Source organism: Peromyscus maniculatus, chromosome 22, assembly GCF_049852395.1.
Source record: "Peromyscus maniculatus bairdii isolate BWxNUB_F1_BW_parent chromosome 22, HU_Pman_BW_mat_3.1, whole genome shotgun sequence".
Taxonomy (NCBI): Eukaryota; Metazoa; Chordata; class Mammalia; order Rodentia; family Cricetidae; genus Peromyscus; species Peromyscus maniculatus.
In genome coordinates, this window is record NC_134873.1 from 14,062,274 (window position 1) to 14,080,171 (window position 17,898).

Here is a 17,898-nt window from a genome sequence, read left to right on the forward strand (position 1 = left end):
CACCTAGGTTTTATAATCTGTAAAATAAACACAATGAGAGAAGTTAGATAGTTCGGTCAGTAAAATGCAAGCATGAGAACTTGAATTTTTTTTTTTTTAAGATTTACTTATTATGTATACAGTGTTCTGCCTGCATTTATGCTTGCAGGCCAGAAGAGGGCACCAGATCTCATTATAGATAGTTGTGAGCAACCATATGGTTGCTGGGAATTGAACTCAGGACCTCTGGAAGAACAGCCAGTGCTCTTAACCGCTGAGCCATCTCTCCAGCCCTTGAATTTGATCCCCAGGACCCACATGTGGAAGGAGAAAACAGGCTTTTTTTTGGGGGGGGGGGCTTTGGCTTTGGCTCTTCGAGACAAGGTTTCTCTGTGTAGTGTTGGTGCCTGTCCTGGATCTCACTCTGTAGACTAGACTGGCCTCAGACTCACAGAGATCCCCTGGCTCTGCCTCCCAAGTGCTGGGATTAAAGATGTGCACCACCACCGCCCAACGAAAACAGACTTCTTATAATCGCCCTCTAATCTATACATACCATGGTACTTGTGCACTATTCTCTTCTCTCTCTCAGATACAAACACACACACACACACACACACACACACACACACACACGGAGGGGGGAGAACATGATGGTCCACATACTTTATAAAGTCCAAATGAGTTTGCCGTGGTATATCCTCTAACCATGTAGCATGAGATGGCTAACTGCAGCCATTAGGGGTGAAGGATGAGGGAGAGGGACACAGGTGGGTGTGGAGGCAGGCTGAGTGGGTGACAGCTGAACTCCATCACCAGGGTATGAGGACGTCGTCTGGATCCCCAAAGGCTCTGTCCACATTTTCATCCAAGATCTGAACCTGTCCCTTAGTCACCTGGGTAAGCAAAGACAGGGATGAGGATTGTGATTCCATGGGAGTTGGAGGGCAGGCAGAGTGACTTCATTTCTGACCCCTGTGCTCTACCTCAGCCCTAAAGGGGGACCAGGAGTCTCTGCTACTGGAGGGACTACCCGGGACCCACCAACCTCACCGCCTTCCCCTGGCTGGGACCACCTTTCATCTACGACAGGGCCCAGATCAGGCCCAGAGCCTAGAAGCCCTGGGACCCATTAATGCATCTATCATCATCATGGTAACAATGAAGCTGGAGGCAAAGTACAGGAAGACCTGAGTATCCTATGGGGATGGGGATTCCATGATACCTCCAATGACTGTTTCCTGTACCTCCAGGTGCTGGCCCAGGCAGAGTTGCCTGCTCTCCGCTACCGCTTCAACGCACCCATTGCCCGGGATGCACTGCCTCCCTACTCCTGGCACTATGCCCCCTGGACCAAATGCTCAGCCCAGTGTGCAGGCGGTGAGGCCAGGGTGCGGGCCAGGGACCAGCACTGCAGCCAACCTGAGCTTCTCTGGGCTGGCCAGGGCTGAGAGGGCTTCTCCCTCCCCCCAGGCAGCCAGGTTCAAGTGGTGGAGTGCCGAAACCAGCTGGACAGCTCAGCAGTGGCCCCGCACTATTGCAGTGCCCACAGCAAACTGCCCAAGAGACAGCGTGCCTGCAACACAGAACCATGCCCACCAGAGTAAGTGACCTCCATGAGGCAAGGTGGCTCAGGACTAGGTGGGAATGTTCTCTGCACTCGGGGATAGTCCTCATGGGAGAGTAGAGAGTAAGTGGATCACTGCAGGACTGGGGTGACTGGAAGAGTACTGGGATCATGGGGCTTGTGCTCACTTCAGCAACACGTATACTAAAATTGGAATTATGGGGCTCGCAGGGTCAAGGTGTCAAGTGCTCAGCAGGATGAGGGTCAAAGCCTGATTGTCAACTGAATGTAGTAGTTCATGCTTTTAATCCCAGTTCTTAGGAAGCTTAGAGTTCAGGGCCAACCAGGATTATGCAGTGAATTAGAGGCCACCCTGAACTGCATAATATCTTGTCTCAAAAACCAATGAGCAGGAATTTCAGAGATGGCTCATAGTTAAAGAGTACTTGCTTCTTAATTATGAGAAGCTCTGACCCCAGTGTCTATGTTAGATGGATCACAAATGCCTGTTACTCCAACTCCAAGAGATTCAATACCCTCTTCTGTGCCCTCCACAGGCACCTACAATACACGTGTGTGCACACGCACATAGGCACGCACACAGATACACATAAATAAAAACAAGATTTAGAATTTTAAATCATGCACAGGGACTGAGGAAATGGCTCAGTTGATGTGTCACAGGTGCCTATGTCACAGGTAAGATGCCCAAGCAAAACATGGGTTACAGTGGCAGGCACCGAACCCTACTTTAGGAGGAGAGGGTGGAGACAGAACCCTGAAACTGGAATGGCAGCCAGGCTAGCCAGTCAGTGAGCTCTGTTCAGTGAGAAACACTGTTTTGGGTTTGCTATTTTTTTTTTAAAGGTGGGGAGTGGTATAGGAAGACACTCGGTCGCCTCTGGCATCACAAGTATACACATGCTCATGCACACGCATGCACAAACATACATACACCAGAAAACAATTAAAACATTCAATTGTTCTACAGCCTGAGTTGCCATGCACTGTAGTCAAGCTTGTAGCCCAAGAAATGGGTTCTCTTCAGAGCCCTCCCTCCTATCTGAAGTCTGGATATGGGGTAAAAATGATCTCTGAGGGGGAGCTGCCCAGTGCCAGTTTGGGGAAGACTAGGATAGGCGAATCCAGAAGCTCGCTGGTTGAGCTGCCCTGCACTGTGCAGCACTCAGACCCATTTCTCCACCCCCACAGTTGGGTTGTAGGAAATTGGTCACGGTGCAGCCGTACCTGTGATGCTGGTGTGCGAAGCCGCTCAGTGGTGTGCCAGCGCCGGGTGTCTGCTGCAGAGGAGAAAGCCCTGGACGACAACGCCTGTCCACAGCCACGCCCACCTGTGCTGGAGGCCTGCCAGGGCCCAATGTGCCCTCCTGAGTGGGCAGCCCTGGACTGGTCTGAGGTCAGCTTCTACCTTTCTTCCCACCCAACCCACTCTCAGTACAGAAAGCACACGGAACTGGGCTGTCTGTGTGGAAAAGCTGTTGAAACAATCTTGCCCTAAGCCCCACTGCTACCATGATCAAGAGAGGTGCATTATGGGTGCCAAGGCTTCTGGACTCTGGGCTTGGTCTGGCCTATTGCAAATGAAAGGTGGTCCCAGTCTGGGGCAGGTGGTAAGGCTTGCGAGTGACACAGTAACAGAGACTGGGCTGGAGGACAGCACAGGGGCCATCAGCTACCTGTCCATTCCTTGTGTCACACTGACCTAGCACCCACCCATCCACTGAATATAAAACACCCCTTCTAACTGCAGTGCACCCCAAGTTGCGGGCCTGGCCTCCGCCACCGAGTAGTCCTTTGTAAGAGTGCAGATCAGCGGTCCACACTGCCCCCTGGGCACTGCCCTCCCTCAGCCAAGCCACCAGCCACTATGCGATGCAACCTGCGCCGCTGCCCTCCTGCCCGATGGGTGGCCAGCGAGTGGGGTGAGGTAGGTGGGCCTTGCCCTGTGGGATAAAGGTGAGGTCTTGAGAGAGATAACTCTCTAAGACCGCGGTCTTAGAGAGATGACTCAGTGGCTCCTCTCTTCAGTGCTCTTCACAGTGTGGCCTTGGCCAGCAGCAGCGCACAGTGCGCTGCACCAGCCACACTGGCCAGCCATCTCGAGAGTGCACTGAGGCCCTGCGGCCATCCACCATGCAGCAGTGTGAAGCCAAGTGTGACAGCGCGGTGCCCCCTGGGGATGGCCCAGAAGGTAGGTGGACCACAGAGGAAAAGGGCACCAGGCTTTGATAAGCAACAAGTGAGCATGGGCCAAGTTTCCTGATTATTAGTCCTTGAGAATCGGGTACAATTTTACTTGTTTTTGCATAATTTGGGGATGAGATGGGGATTCATCTGCCTTGGGGTTCCTTTGAAGGTCAGAGGGAACTTACAGGTAGTTGGTTCTGTCATTCCATCATGTGGGTCTCAGATTCAAACTCAGATCTCACGTAGCCCAGGTTGACGTCCAACTCAACATACAACCAAGGGTGACCGTGAACTCATGACCCTCCAGCCTCCACCTTCCAGGTGCTAGGGTTACAGGACTTCACCAACACATCCAGTTTTTGCAGTGCCAGTGATGGTAGCCAGGGCTTGTATTCGAGGGTGCTACTACCTCAGCCCCAGCCCAACTCAGGCACTGTTGATGTTTTGGACCACATAAATCTGCCAGGTGATTTGTGAGATGTTTCTAACATTTCTGTAAATGATGACTAGACAATGGTAGTCCCTACCACACTCATGATTTCTGTAGACCCCTCCGTATCTCCAGATAACGTGTGCCAGTTTGGGAGGAGGGAAAATTCAGTGCTTATACACCATTGCTTTTACACTATACCTATTTTTTTTTTAACCTAAGTAATTTTTTTTCTTTTCTTTATTTTTCATTATTTGTTTGTTTTTGGGGGTTATTGTTGTTTGGTTTTGGTTTTGGTTTTTCAAGAGATGATTTCTCTGTATAGCCATGGCTGTCCTGGAACTCGCTCTTTAGACCAGTCTGGCCTCTGCCTGAGTTTACAGAGATCCGCCTGCCTCTGCCTCCCAAGTGCTGGGATTAAAGGAGTGTGCCACCACTGCCCGGCTATTTTGGTTTGTTTTATCACTTTGAGACAAGATCTCATAGGCCCCAGTCTGGCTTGACCTTGTTATATAGCCAAGGATGACTTTGAACTTCTTGTCCCAAGTGCTGAAATTACAAGCATGGGCCATCACACACAAATGGTTCTTTTTATTAAATCAGGCCTTGTTACCTCAAACTCCATGCTCAAGCAATCCTTCATAATACCTAGGACTACAGGCGTGTGAGCCATTGCACCCAGCTGTAATTTTTTTTTTTTTTTTTTTTTGTAAACCTATTTTTGATAGAGGGAAGTAGAGAAATTTATTCCACACTCTAAGACTAAATGACAATGGTTTGCCTTCCAACACTGTATCAGTCACATCATCTGTGAAGAGTACAAATGATACATTCGTTTGGGAAGAAGTGCTACATGAAGGATATGGAGCCTATTAGAAACCACATACTGGGCTGGAGAGATGGCTCAGAGGTTAAAAGCTCTTCCAGAGGTCCTGAGTTCAATTCCGAGCAACCACATGGTGGCTCACAACCATCTGTAATGAAATTTGGCGCCCTCTTCTGGCCTGCAGGTATACATGCAGGCAGAACACTACATAATAAATGAATAAATAAATAAATCTTAAACAAACAAACAAAAAAGAAACTACATACCACTGCTAAGTGGAAATTTGTATCCATGGTCCCCAACAGAGGCTGTTAAATATTATGGGCTTCATGGGTGCTAGGTGAATGTTCTCTCACTGAGCTATTAACCAGTCTTTATATGAATTTTTTGAGCTGAGCTCAAGGTCTTTGGTTTATTGAAAAGCCAAAGGAACCTAGTGTGATGGTGGCCTCACACAGGTTCTCTTGGCATGAAAAGGATAACAGTTCTGTCATCTTAAGTTATTGGGGTGGCCTGGGCAGAAGGATTGCACATTCAAGACGAGCCTGTACTATAGAGCAAATCCTGTCTGAGCAATTTATCCAAACACTGTCAAAATAAAACGTCAAAGGAGGGCTAGGAAATATAACTCAGAGTGCTTGCCTAACATACTCAAAGCCCTAGGTTCAATTTACAGCAGAGAAAAAGAAATATGTCTTAGCTTCAGATGCTGTATTCAAAACCCTCAAAACAATAACCAGGAGACAAAGTGAAATGGCTCAGTGAGTAAAGGTGCTTGGTAGTGCAACCTTGATGACCTGAGTTCAATCCCCCGAACCCACATAGCAATGGAAGGAGAGGACCAAATCCACAAAGTTGTCCTCTGACCTCCACACTTGTGCTGTGACATGCACATCTGTGCATACACATCATACATAGAATAATAAGTACATAGATCCTCAAAATAGGCTAGTGATGCAAGCATGACTATAAACCCTCTGTGAAGGATGAGGAAACTGGTGTACAGGAAAGCAAAGTGGCCAGCTAGAGCTCACGACTGCTAGGAGAAGCACTGGACTCTGATATTCTCTCTCTCTCTCCCCCCTTCCCCCCCCCCTCTTCTGCCCCTCCCTTCCACCACTACAGAATGCAAGGATGTGAACAAGGTGGCCTACTGCCCCCTGGTGCTCAAATTTCAGTTCTGTAGCCGAGCCTACTTCCGCCAGATGTGCTGCAAGACCTGCCAAGGCCGCTAGGGGTGTGCAGCACCAGGAGCCACCCCGGAGCACAGGCTAAGGGGAAAGCCCACCGGAGAGGGCCTGAGGGAGTGGGGGCTGGGACTGAACAGTGAGATGTAGTTGAAAGTTATTTATTGGGTAACTCCTATAGAACTCCTGGCTAGGGGATGGAGAAGAGCTGGCTACCCCAGGGACCCTCTCCTTGCCCAGTTGACAGTGAAGGGAGAGGACTGCCCCTTGTTGCACACATCTTTAAGTCCCCAACACTCCCCCCACCTTTGATCGGAATATGTACTGTGAAGAGTGGGGGTGGGGAGGGGGTATGCCGGTGCCCTGCCCCCCAGCACTGTTCTATCCCTCCACTCTGAGCTGGGGGGATTTATATCTGCTATGGGGACTGGGATTAATACCACCTCCCTGTGATCCTCCTCCAGACTGACCAGGGGAAAGATCTGCCCCAACCTCCACCCTGCTTGCCCCAGGGGGAGCCCAACATCTAGGCTACCCCCACCATGGTGCTAACCAGCCCTACCCTGGGGCCCACACACTCCTCACCAAGAAGCATTACATCAATAAAGTTCTGTCTTGTATAGATTTCTGCTCACGAATGAGTCTGTGTCTCTGTATAGGCATCTATCTCATAAAGGGAACACAGCTAGGGTTGGCAAGATGTCTCAGTGTGTAAAGGCACTTGCTGCCAAGCCTAACTATCTAAATTTAATCTCTGGGACCCACATGGTACAAGGAGAGAACTAACTCCTATAAATTGTACTCTGCCCCCCACAAGCTTGCTGTGGCTTATGTGTCCACACACATGAATGAATAAACAAACTAAAAGATCTTTTAAAAGTGGGGCAGGTGCCCACACTTCCTAATGGGTCATCTTTGGCTGAGAGAAAGGACTTTGACCACTACAAATAAAAAACTATCATTTGCCAGGTGGTGGTGGCACACGCTTTTAATCCCACACCTTTAATCCACAGCAGAGGCAAGTGGATCTCTGAGTTCAAGGCCAGTCTGGTCTACAGAGCAAATTCCAAGACAGCCAGGGCTACACAGAGAAACCCTGTCTTGAAACAAACAATCATTTTTAAGATAAAAGTACAGTTTCTAATAGAAGCTTTCAAAAGTCCAGTCTCCTTGTACTCCCAACCAAATGTGGTCATTCTGCCCCTTTTTACATACTGAGTTGATCCTGGATATTGGAGACGGGGCTTCTCAGCTATGACCAGGAGGGGGCACACGTCATCAAGAGAGCACAGGACACAGAGACATCCCAGTCCTCAGACATGGACCAAAGATGGATCTGAACACAGGTCCCTGCTAGACTCATGGGTCTGGTTCAGTCTTAGCCACATCCTCAGTGGGTGGCATGAAAAAGTGACAACCACTTTGTTTTGTTTTTTGAGACAATGTTTCTCTGTGTAACAGTTGTGGTTGTTCTGGAACTATCTCTGTAGACCAGGCTAGCCTCAAACTCACAGAGATCCGCCTGCCTCTGCCTCCCCCTCCCGAGTGCTGGGATTAAATCATGTGCCACCACTGCCCGGCTAGGTGACAACCTCTTGGAACTGCCATTTCCTCAAATGTCAAGAGAAGACTCAGGTGAGATCTGATCTTCCAAAGATCAAGGATTAGGATGGTGGGCCCTATATGCTCTCATGACTGCTGGTAAAGCCAAGTCATGAAAATAGCAAAGCTGCAGGTATGAAAACCCAGATTGGGCATACCTTTGGGCCTAGCACTCCAGAGGCAGAGGCAGGATGATCTCTGAGATTGAGGCTAGCCTACTTTGCATAGCAAATTCCAGACCAGTCAGAATTACATAGTGAGACCCTGTCTTACAAAAACAAAAATCCACAACAAATTCAGATATGTGGCAAGCAGGGGTGGAGGGGCTGGATAGATGGCTCAGCTGCTATGAACGCTTCCTGATATTCCAGAGTACTTCAGTCCAATTCCCAGCACCCACATCAGATGGTTCACAACTCCCTGTAACTCCAGGCCCAGGAGATCCAGTGCCTCTGGTTTATACACACATACTTGTGAGTACAATTATTTGAAGTAAATCTTGTTTTTTGAAGGCCAGATCTGGGTCTAGGCCTTTAAAAGCATGAGTTTGAATCCCCAGAATCCACATAAAGCCAGATAGTAGTGGCAAATATCTGCATCCCCAGTGTTCCAACATTGAGATGGGAGGTGGAGACAGGAGAATCCCAGAAGCTTGCAGGCCAGCTAGCCTGGCTTCCACAGTGGGAAAACAACAAAGACACCTGTCTCGGAGGTGGGGGCTGATAGCTGGCCTCTGAGGTTGTCTCCTGACCTCCACACACATACACACACCCACACTCAAACACACAAACACACAGATGGATTTAAAAAGAGAGAGAAGTCCAGATCTGACATACAAAATTATATACTTTACATAGGCATAAAGCTTGCGGTGTCTTCCACTCCCTTTGTCCTTACTAAAACCTGGGTTTGGAGGAACACTGTCCAGGGGGAAGGGGTTTTCACGAGAACACCCAGAGTAGACACACATCTGAAATGGCACTTCCCTTCCTTGACTCTGAAGAGAGAGACCTCAACTATGTGGCCAGTCCTGTAGTCAGCTGACCTAGATGCTTTTTGCTGTAGCCTCTTTTCTTGAGGAGGTAGATGGAGAAGGGGCTTTCTCCAGTCTGGCAGTGGCTGCCAGCCATCTTTAACCTATCCCTTCAGGCTCCAAACTCCGACCAACTTCAGCTGGGCCATTGCTGCTAGGGCTCAGAGCATTGTCCCCGCCCTCAGCTTCCCTCCCCTGTGGCCATGGCCCCTCCCGTCAAAGGAAGTGAGAGAGGGGCTGTTGCAAGAGGAACTGGGGCCAACAGTCTGAAGAAGGAATAAGTGAAGAAGCAGGGCCATGCCTGAGCCACCCCCAAGAAGCTCCTAAGCCTGCACCTCTGTCACTACCCACAGGAGCCCAGACACCAACCCTCATCATGGTAAGTTCTTCAAGGGGGGGCTCTGGGAGTAATGGCCTGGTGGCAGTGCCCTAAGCACCCTCAGAAATTGGGGCAATGGTTAAGAGAATTGCAGAACCTTGGGGGAGGGACTCCCACAGAGTAGCACAGGGCAGTCCCATGTCCTCCACCAGGAATCAAGTACTAATCTAAGGGTGCCAGATTGGCTATGGGGACCAAGACTGCAGAGTAATAGGAACAGAGAAGGTGTCGCTAAGGGGATTACACAGTTTGCAGGGAAGGGACCTGTCCCTTTCCAGGGGCTTAGAGAATCCTCTCAGACACTAGCCTTCCCCTGTGGTTTGAAACAAACACTTCCCCCTGTCTTGGCCTCTGTCCCAAAGCTCATATTTGGAAGTTCGTCTAGAGATGGGAATGTTTCTGGGGTGTGGGACTCTCATTGGAAACATTCATGGGGGTCTGTGGGTTTGACCACTGTGAGTCCACTAGTGGTGGGACTGGCTGTGTCTCACATGAGAGCTGTGGGGTGTGGTAGCAGTGCAAATGATGATAGGTGGTTTCACTGTAACAGTCTCAGAGGCAGATGGTAGCTCAGTGGTAGAGTCCTTGGCTAGTATGCTCAAGGTCCTGAGTGCCATCTCTAGCACTGAAAATAAACCATCATCGTCGTCGTCATTTAACTTCCAGTTAATATTACTAAAGAGGAGAAGTTGGAGATGTGGGGGTGGGGCAGGAGATAGCAAAGGAGGAGGAGGAAGAGAAGGAGCTAGACAAAGAAGAAAAGGAGAAAAACAGGAAAGGGAGGAGATGGGGAGGAGGTATAGAAAGAGGAGGAGGAGACAGGACTAGGTGACAAAGGATGGAAGGGTACAAAGGACGAGAGACTGTGTTCTCACTACTACAATGGGGATGGGAGTAGAGATACTGCAGCCAGAGATGTCACTACAAGTTCAAGGCCTGCTGATGATGACAAGGCTGGGGGATGATCAACATCTAGACATGCTAGCTAGACCCAGCAGCATCATGGCATGCACAATAAAAGCCAGGAGTGGTCACACAAGTCACCCCTGTGGCTCCACAAACCCACAGTCTACTTCAGCTTTCATTTTTTGTCATTCTGTCAATGAGAATAAGGGTATGCTCCAAGGAGAGGGGTAGCTGTTGGGGTCCTTGGGGGTTACAGCGATTATGCCTGGAGTGGAGGCAGGGAAGCAGGGTAAGAGAGACCATCTTTTAGAAAGCCAGTGAGGGCTGAGGCTGTGCTCAGTAGGTACAGCACTTGCTGGCATGCACACAGCCTTGGATTCTATCCTGAGCATCACACAAACTGGGCGTGGTGCTGCACACCTATTGTCCCAGCACTTGGGAGGTGGAGGCAAGAGTTTAAAGTCATCATTGACTATATAGCAGGTTCAAGGCCAGCCTGGGCTACATGAGACTCTGTGTTTAAAAAAAAAAAAAAGAAAAGAAAAGAAAAGAAAAAGAAAAACAGGAAGAGATTTGCCGCTTGAAAGGAAGGGAAACCCCTCCTAGGCTGCCAACACTGTGAAATGCTTAGTCAACAGACTGCTTAGCAGACAGATCTGAGGGGAAAAATGAGTCAAAGTGAACAGTGATGAAACCTGGAGCCAGGTATAGTGGCACACAACTGGAGACTGAGACAGAGAATCATGAATTGGAGGCCAGCCTGTACTACCTAGCAAGACCAAATAAGGACCAAAATAGGACCAAAGCTGAAACCAAAGTTTCCTAGCATGCAGGAAGCCCTGCACACATAAACCAGATCTATCAGCCCAGAACTCTGGAAGTTCACGCAGATGGGAAAATCAGTACAAGGCCATCCTCTGCTACATAGTGAATATGAATCCAGCCTGGGCTATAAGGCAAACAGGCAGCCAGGAGGGAAGGAAAAGAAAGTCAAAGAGGACAGTGAGAGAGAAAGAAAAAGACATTATCTATAAGGACCATCACTGTGTCTAGGTATATGGAGAGATTCACGGAGGGTTGCTGAAGGCCAGGATGCTGTGGAAAGAGAGCCTTTTATGGAACATGCACACTAACTGCACAGTAGCTGATGGTGCCTGGGAGGTGCATTACTGGATTCAGTGATAGAGATGGGTGTAGGTCATTGGCTACTATAAACAAGTCACTGGGCATTCCTTGTTGAGTTGGTACTGTTGTGGTTCTAATGGTGAAGGTTGCTGTTGGTTGGTGGAGATTGGTGCTAACAATGGTTCTCATGGGTGGGTTGGAAGTGGTGGTCATCTATGATGACAGCTGGTGTTTAGTTTTATTATTTTTTAGCATATTTAAAATTTATTTTCATTAAAAGAAAAAAATAAAGTAAAATTTTTCTATATTTTATTTACACAAATAAAAAGGTCAAGATATTAAGAAAAAAAGAAATTTTTTTTTGGTGACTTTGACCTGGTTTCTCCTTCCTCTATTCCTATTATTTGTAGATTTGGTCCTTTCATGGTGTCCCAGATCTTTTGGATTTTTTTTTTCATTTTTCTTTATTAAGAAATTTTCTACTCATTCTACATACTACCCACAGATCCCACCTCCTCCCTCCTTCCACTCCTCAGCCCTCCCTCACAAGCCACCCCACATCCCCACATCCCCCAAATCAAGGTTTCCCATGGGGAGTCAGCAATACCTGGCACACTGAGCCTAGGCAGGTCTAAGCCCCTTCCCACTGCACCAAGGCTGCACAAGGTGTCACACCACAGGCACCAGATTCCGCAAAGCCTGCCCATGCACCAGGAACAGATCCTGATCCCTCTGCCTGGGTGCCCCCCAAACAGTTCAACGATCTTCTGTATCCAGAGGCCTAGTCCAGTCCCATGGGGGCTCCACAGCCACTAATCTACAGTTCATGGGCTTCCACTAGTGTGGATGGTCATCTCTACACGTCTTCCCATCATGATCTCAATGTCCCCCACCTGCAGAATCCCTCCTCTCTCTCATGGATTGGATTCCTGGAGCTCAGCCTGGTTCCTGGCCATGGATCTCTGCATCTGCCTCCATCAGTCATTGGACAAAGGCTCTCTTAGTCCAATCAGGTGCTGGCAAGCTCTCTGGTTTTGTTATTTTTTAAGACATATTTCTGTTTTTATTTATGTGTACACATCAGTGTAATTGTATGTCATGTGCATGCCTATGGAGGCCAGAAGAAGGTTTCAGATCCCCTTGAGCTTGATTGTGAGCACCATGTGGGTGCTGGGAACTCAACTTTCATCCTCTGAGAAAATATCAAGTACTTTTAACCACTGAGCCATCCCTTCAGACTCTGCCAGTATTTGGTGCTTTAAGTCAGGGTCTTGTCTCAAATCTATGATATAGACAAGAATGACCTTGGAAATCCAGTCCTCCTGTCTCTGCCTCCCAAGAGCTAGGATGACAGGCATGATTCACCATGCCTGCTGTATATAACACTGGAGATGGAACCCAGGGCTTCATGCATGATAGGCCAGCACTCTACCAGCTGAGCTCATCCCCAGTCCGTTGTTTTTTGAGACAAAGTCTCATATGTCATAAGTCATCCTTGAACTCACTATGTAGCCAAGATGATCTTAAACTCCTGATCCTCCTTCCTCCACTTACTGAGTGCCGGAGTTACAGTCATGTGCCACCATGCCGGAATAGCTGGTGTTTAATATTAGTCATTGATTGTTGGTTATTTTCAGCAGGAAACTGACTATGCTGGTTATTTGGAGCTTGAAGGGTTAATACTCATTTGCTGTTGGTTGTTCATTGTTAGTTTCTAGTAATGGTGATCTAGCATTTACTATTAGATTTTGGATGAGATATGGTTATGTATGGTTGTCAATGTCTGTGTGTGCAGTGTATGTATAAGGTGTATGTGCTGATCGACCACATGTGAAGACCAGAGAATAATACCAGATGTCCTTCTCTGTTGTTCTCTTGCTTGAATTGGATCTCTCATTGAATCTGAAGTTAGGCTGTCAGCTAGATGCCTTTGTCTCCACCTCTGTAACACTGGGGTTCTAGGTGGCTTTGAGACCATGGCTGGTTTTTTGTATGAATGCTTCTAATTCAAATTTGGGTCCTCATGCTTGTGTGGCAAGCACTCTTATTAAGCCATCTCCCAGCCCCTCAGTGTGAGTTTGTTCTCACATTGATTTATTTTGGGATGGGGGCATATGTAAAGGTCAGAGAACAACTTGCAGGGGTGGATTCTCCCCTTCCACCGTGTGGGTACTGGAAATTGAACTCAGGTGATCAGATTAGGCAGCAAGCACCTTTACCTCTCAGCTATCTTTCTGATATTATTGTTTTGTGGTTGTTACTGTCATTGGACACTATTTATTTATTTATTTATTTATTTATTTATTTATTTATTTATTTATTTTTGTTCAACCTAGCCTCAAACTCATGATCCTCCTGCCTCAACCTCCAAAATGCTGGGATGGCTGGCATGCATCATCACTTATGTCTGTTTAATGTTGGTAGTGGTTAGTTGATTTTGGTTGATGGTGAGGGTGTCGAGGCTGGCGGTTATAAGCAATGTTAATGGTGGAATTGTTGGTTGTTTCTGTTTGATGCATTGACTCGAAAGATTATAGCAGTTTCTGTTTGACTTTGTGGAGTGTGAAGGGGTGGGGGCAGCTTTTGTTTGGTAACAGTGGTGACTTGAGGGTAAAGGTGGTTGCTTTGAAGATTGAGGCACAAAGTGAAGCAGACAGAGCTGGAGATGTGGTTTAGTGGCAGAGCACTTGCCTAGCAAGTTCAGGGCCCTAGGTTCCACTCCTAATACCACAAAATCAAACAAAAAGGAATAACGGGAAACTATAGAGATGGGTCAGTGGTTAAGTGGTACTCTTGCAGAGGACCAGAGTTCAGTTCCCAACACCCACATCAGGTGCCTTAGGACTGCCTGTAGCTCCAGTTCTAGGGATTCAACTCACCTCCATGGGTACCCACATGCAAGTGTGCACACACACTGCACAAACACGTACAGACACATGTATAAAAATGAAATAAATCTTTCGTAAAAACCAGAAGGAACAAGGAGGCCTGTGGTCGGGGGATGAACCAAAAAAGGAGGTATTTACAAAAGAGACTTAGCAAAACCCACAACCGTGGGGCTGGAGTTGTAGCTCAGTTGATGAGGTGCTTGCCTTATGTGGATGGGGCCCTGTGTTCCATCTCCACACTACATAAACCAGCATGGTGGTGTACACCTCTTATCCCAGCACTTGGGAGGTAGAGGCGAGAAGCTCAGAAATTCAAGGTCACCCTCTACTATATAGCAACTTGGAGGCCAGCCTGGGCTAAATAAGACCTGATCACAAATAAACTAAAGCTACATTAATTTTTTAAATAATATTTATTTATCGGGAGGGGAGTGAACTTGCTTGTGGGCCATGGCACAATTTGTGGAGGTCACAGGACAAAGTAGAAGAATGTGTTCCCTCCTTTCATTGTGTAGATCCAGATCGAACTCAGGTTATAAGACTTGGCCGCAAGCCCCCTACCCACTAAGCCATCTCACGGGCATAATGGCACAGCACACCAGAAATTTTCAGAACTTGAGAGATGGAACCGGGAATTGGGAGGTTAAGAGTAGCCTGGATGATGAAACACATCTCAAAAAAAGAAAAAGCTGGGCTATTGAGATTGTTCAGAGGTAAAAGTGCCTGCTGCCAGGCCTAATGACCTGAGTTCCATCCTGAGACTCATTTCTCCAAGTTGCCCTCTGACTGCAGGTGTGCTATGTCACACAAGCACACCCCCAACACATAAATAAACAAACAAACAAAATTTTAATTTTTGAAAAAGCATACAGGCCTTATCTATATGTGTTTGATTACAGAATTTGTGTTTGATTATCTATAAGTCAGGCCTTATCTATATGTGTTTGATTACAGAAAGCAATATGGTATTTTTTTAAAATAATAAACAATAAAGGGACCGACAACTGATGGGACAACAAAGATAGGAGGGGACAGGCAGGCATCTGCTTTGGGTATGGAAACCACTAGTATCCGGTCTAGTGAGCAAAACACTAAGACCTGAGTTCCCCCAACCCCAGCCTCTATGTGAAGAATTTGAGGAGGTGCAACAGACCACAGCTACCTCCAAAAAGACAAAGGTCCCTACCTGTTGGCTAAGCCAAAAGAAAATCAACCCACTGATCCCACCCGACATACATCCCCACCCCCAGCCTTGAGGAGGGAGAGTGAGACACTTAGAGATTTGGGAGGAAAGATTGTTGTTTGCACAGTTCAGTGGTGCAGCAGGGTGTGGTCCAAAACCTCCCTGGCTGGGGGAAGACAGGTCAGGGATTCTAGGGTCACTCCCTGAGGGCCAAGGGCAGGGTACAAGAGCCACAGTTGGATTCAGAGCAGCTACAGCATCAGGTTCACATCTGCACAGCTTCCTTGAGGAAGGAAGTGGCTGTTCTCTTTCTCTCTAGTCTGAAGCTCTTACTCATCACCACCCAATTCTAAGAGAGCTCTGTTACCAGACTTGGGGGCACAGCCTGTGCTCTCACATGTCAGATCTAGCCACTAGTCCTTCATAAGCCAATTACAACAGCCAGATTAAAAGGGAAAAGCAGAAAAAGGAGATTCATTCTGTGGCCACGTTGGGAAGAGGGATAAGGAAATACAGTGACACCATCTGAAGAGACTCTCTGGTCAGCTTGAACATGATGGGCATGGCTCTAGGAGGCCTTGCCCTTCTCCCCCATTCCCTCTGCCTTGCTAAAAACTGTTAGAATGCATTCCTGAAGCTAGCCACCAAGGTCTGTTCCCTTATTTGGCCACTTCTTCGTCCTGAGGCTGACTACCAAGGTGCTATGAAAGTATTAAAGTCCAGCAATCAAAAACCTCCTTTGGCTGGAGAGATGGCTCAGCGGTTAAGAGCACTGCCTGCTCTTCCAGAGGTTCAATTCCCAGCACCCACATGGCAGCTCACAACTGCCTGTAACTCCAGTTCCAGGGGATCTGACACCCTCACATCATTGCACATAAAATAAATTTAAAAACAAAAAAACTTTGGCTCACCCCTTTACCTTTATAAACTGCCATTTTCCTATGGGCCATGCCTGTCTCCTCTATCCAGAGGCAGTCCTTTGTTCCCCTCTGGGACAAGTACCCCTGCCCCCTTTCTCTTGTTCCCTTCCCCTTCTCCCTCATGCTCCATCTCCTTTGTCTCTTATTCCCTGACCTTTGTTCTTCTGGGGCAAATAAATCTCTTTGTGCTGAGAACTTGGTCTTGGGGGTCCTGAGCCAATACTGATCCCTCACACACACACCCCAAGTCCATCTTCTGGATCCTGAAATTAGGTTAGGTTTAGTTAGAGCCCAGAGTTATGCTTATCTGTGTAGTTCCTAGTGAAGATGTGGTCCTGCCTACCACTGACCCACCCATGTCTCTGCTGTAAGGTGGTCTAACAAGTCAGGGTCTGCTGGCTGGCCCTAGCTTTAAGCTTTCTCTTCTCCCTGCATGATATTCCTGGGAGAAATGCCAGTTTCTTTGGGTCCACTGTTTCAATAGTCTGACAGCCAAAGTGAGGCACACAGTGTCATTGTAGAATATGTTCACCCAGCCAAGCTGGTTACAATTGGCACATCTGGGATGAATTCTAAAGCTGCATGTTTGGCTCTTCCTCCTGCCTTGGGCCCATTGGGGCTGGCCAAGTTCAAGGCTGACACCCATAGTGACGATGGGGAATGTTAGTATTATGTGACAACCTTTGCCTCATTGAATCTGTGCAGCTGCCCCATGAAGTCTATTGCCTTTGGAGGTCTTGTTTTTCAAATGAGGAAACTGAGGCAGGAAGGCCTAGCAAAGTGCTGGATAAACAAAAAGTAGAAGATGATTTCAGTTAGGTCCCTTTAAGAGGCCACTTCTCTTAGTAGTCACCTTGACTATGGCTTCCCCTTCCTTTTCCTAGAAAATGAGAGCTTACCTCGGGCATGCCATGAGTAGCTCATTGCTATTAAATAGCTTCTGAGCATCCTCCTGGCCTTATTTGAACCTGGTCTCCCCACTCAAAGAAGCTAGGATCCTGGAGTTTCACACCCACCAAACATGCATATCCAAGGTTTTTTTTTTTTTTTTTTTTTTTTTTGGCCCTTGAGTTCAAGCTGCAAGTCTAGCTCTAGGTGATATATCCACTTAGCCTTTGCGCACTCCAACATGGCCTCTCCTTGGGGGACTAGCTTCATTGACTTGCAGCACCACTTAAGAGCTTCAAGAGCGGGGCCCTAGGCCAGGCCTGTACCTACTCTAAGCACTGATAGAAATCAGGAACTGTGTTCACTACACTGCAGGGCTTACAAGCCTGAGTCCTACAAGAGCCACCACCTTGACCACAAACAGCCCCTCCCTTCAATAGCACCAAGAGGGCTGTCATGTCATCTCCCAACTTCCACCCTCACCCCCACACCCCCACCCACCCACCACCCACCCCCATGTAGGCAGAGCTAACTGAAGAGCTAGAGGAAGAATCTGCCTTCCACTTCTCACCATAGCCACCTCCAGCCCCTCAGTATCTTTCACAAGAGACAGCAGATTGAGTCATATTTAGCTTGTGGTCAACTGAGACCTCAAACCTATTTGTTGCAACTCCTCCCACCCACAGCTTAAGGAAGGAACTTAGGAACACATAGTTTCAACTTGAACTGGGGAGACAAAGGAGTTCTTGAGGGGGCATGAAGGACAATCTTACCCCT

General features: G+C 47.8%; 2 protein-coding genes across 9 annotated transcripts in view; both read left to right on the plus strand.

The window, feature by feature from the left end:
* Positions 1-6,831, plus strand: part of Adamts10 (ADAM metallopeptidase with thrombospondin type 1 motif 10) — a 30,101-nt gene extending 23,270 nt beyond the window's left edge. For 6 of the 7 annotated variants that reach the window (XM_042266760.2, XM_006990867.4, XM_042266759.2 and 3 more), the window contains 8 exons: positions 799-879; positions 971-1,134; positions 1,233-1,359; positions 1,453-1,582; positions 2,759-2,963; positions 3,318-3,494; positions 3,596-3,758; positions 6,136-6,831. In XM_042266760.2, the coding sequence (XP_042122694.2) occupies positions 799-879; positions 971-1,134; positions 1,233-1,359; positions 1,453-1,582; positions 2,759-2,963; positions 3,318-3,494; positions 3,596-3,758; positions 6,136-6,245 (1,157 nt within the window). In that variant the 3' untranslated portion in view covers positions 6,246-6,831. The remainder of the gene's footprint in view (positions 1-798; positions 880-970; positions 1,135-1,232; positions 1,360-1,452; positions 1,583-2,758; positions 2,964-3,317; positions 3,495-3,595; positions 3,759-6,135) is intronic. The other variant, XR_013047145.1, reaches the window with a different exon arrangement.
* Positions 6,832-9,067: 2,236 nt separating this feature from the next.
* Positions 9,068-17,898, plus strand: part of Myo1f (myosin IF) — a 53,003-nt gene continuing 44,172 nt past the window's right edge. The window contains exon 1 of one of the 2 annotated variants that reach the window (XM_006990866.2): positions 9,068-9,211. In XM_006990866.2, coding sequence (XP_006990928.2) covers positions 9,209-9,211 — 3 coding nt within the window. In that variant the 5' untranslated portion in view covers positions 9,068-9,208. The remainder of the gene's footprint in view (positions 9,212-17,898) is intronic. The other variant, XM_076559038.1, reaches the window with a different exon arrangement.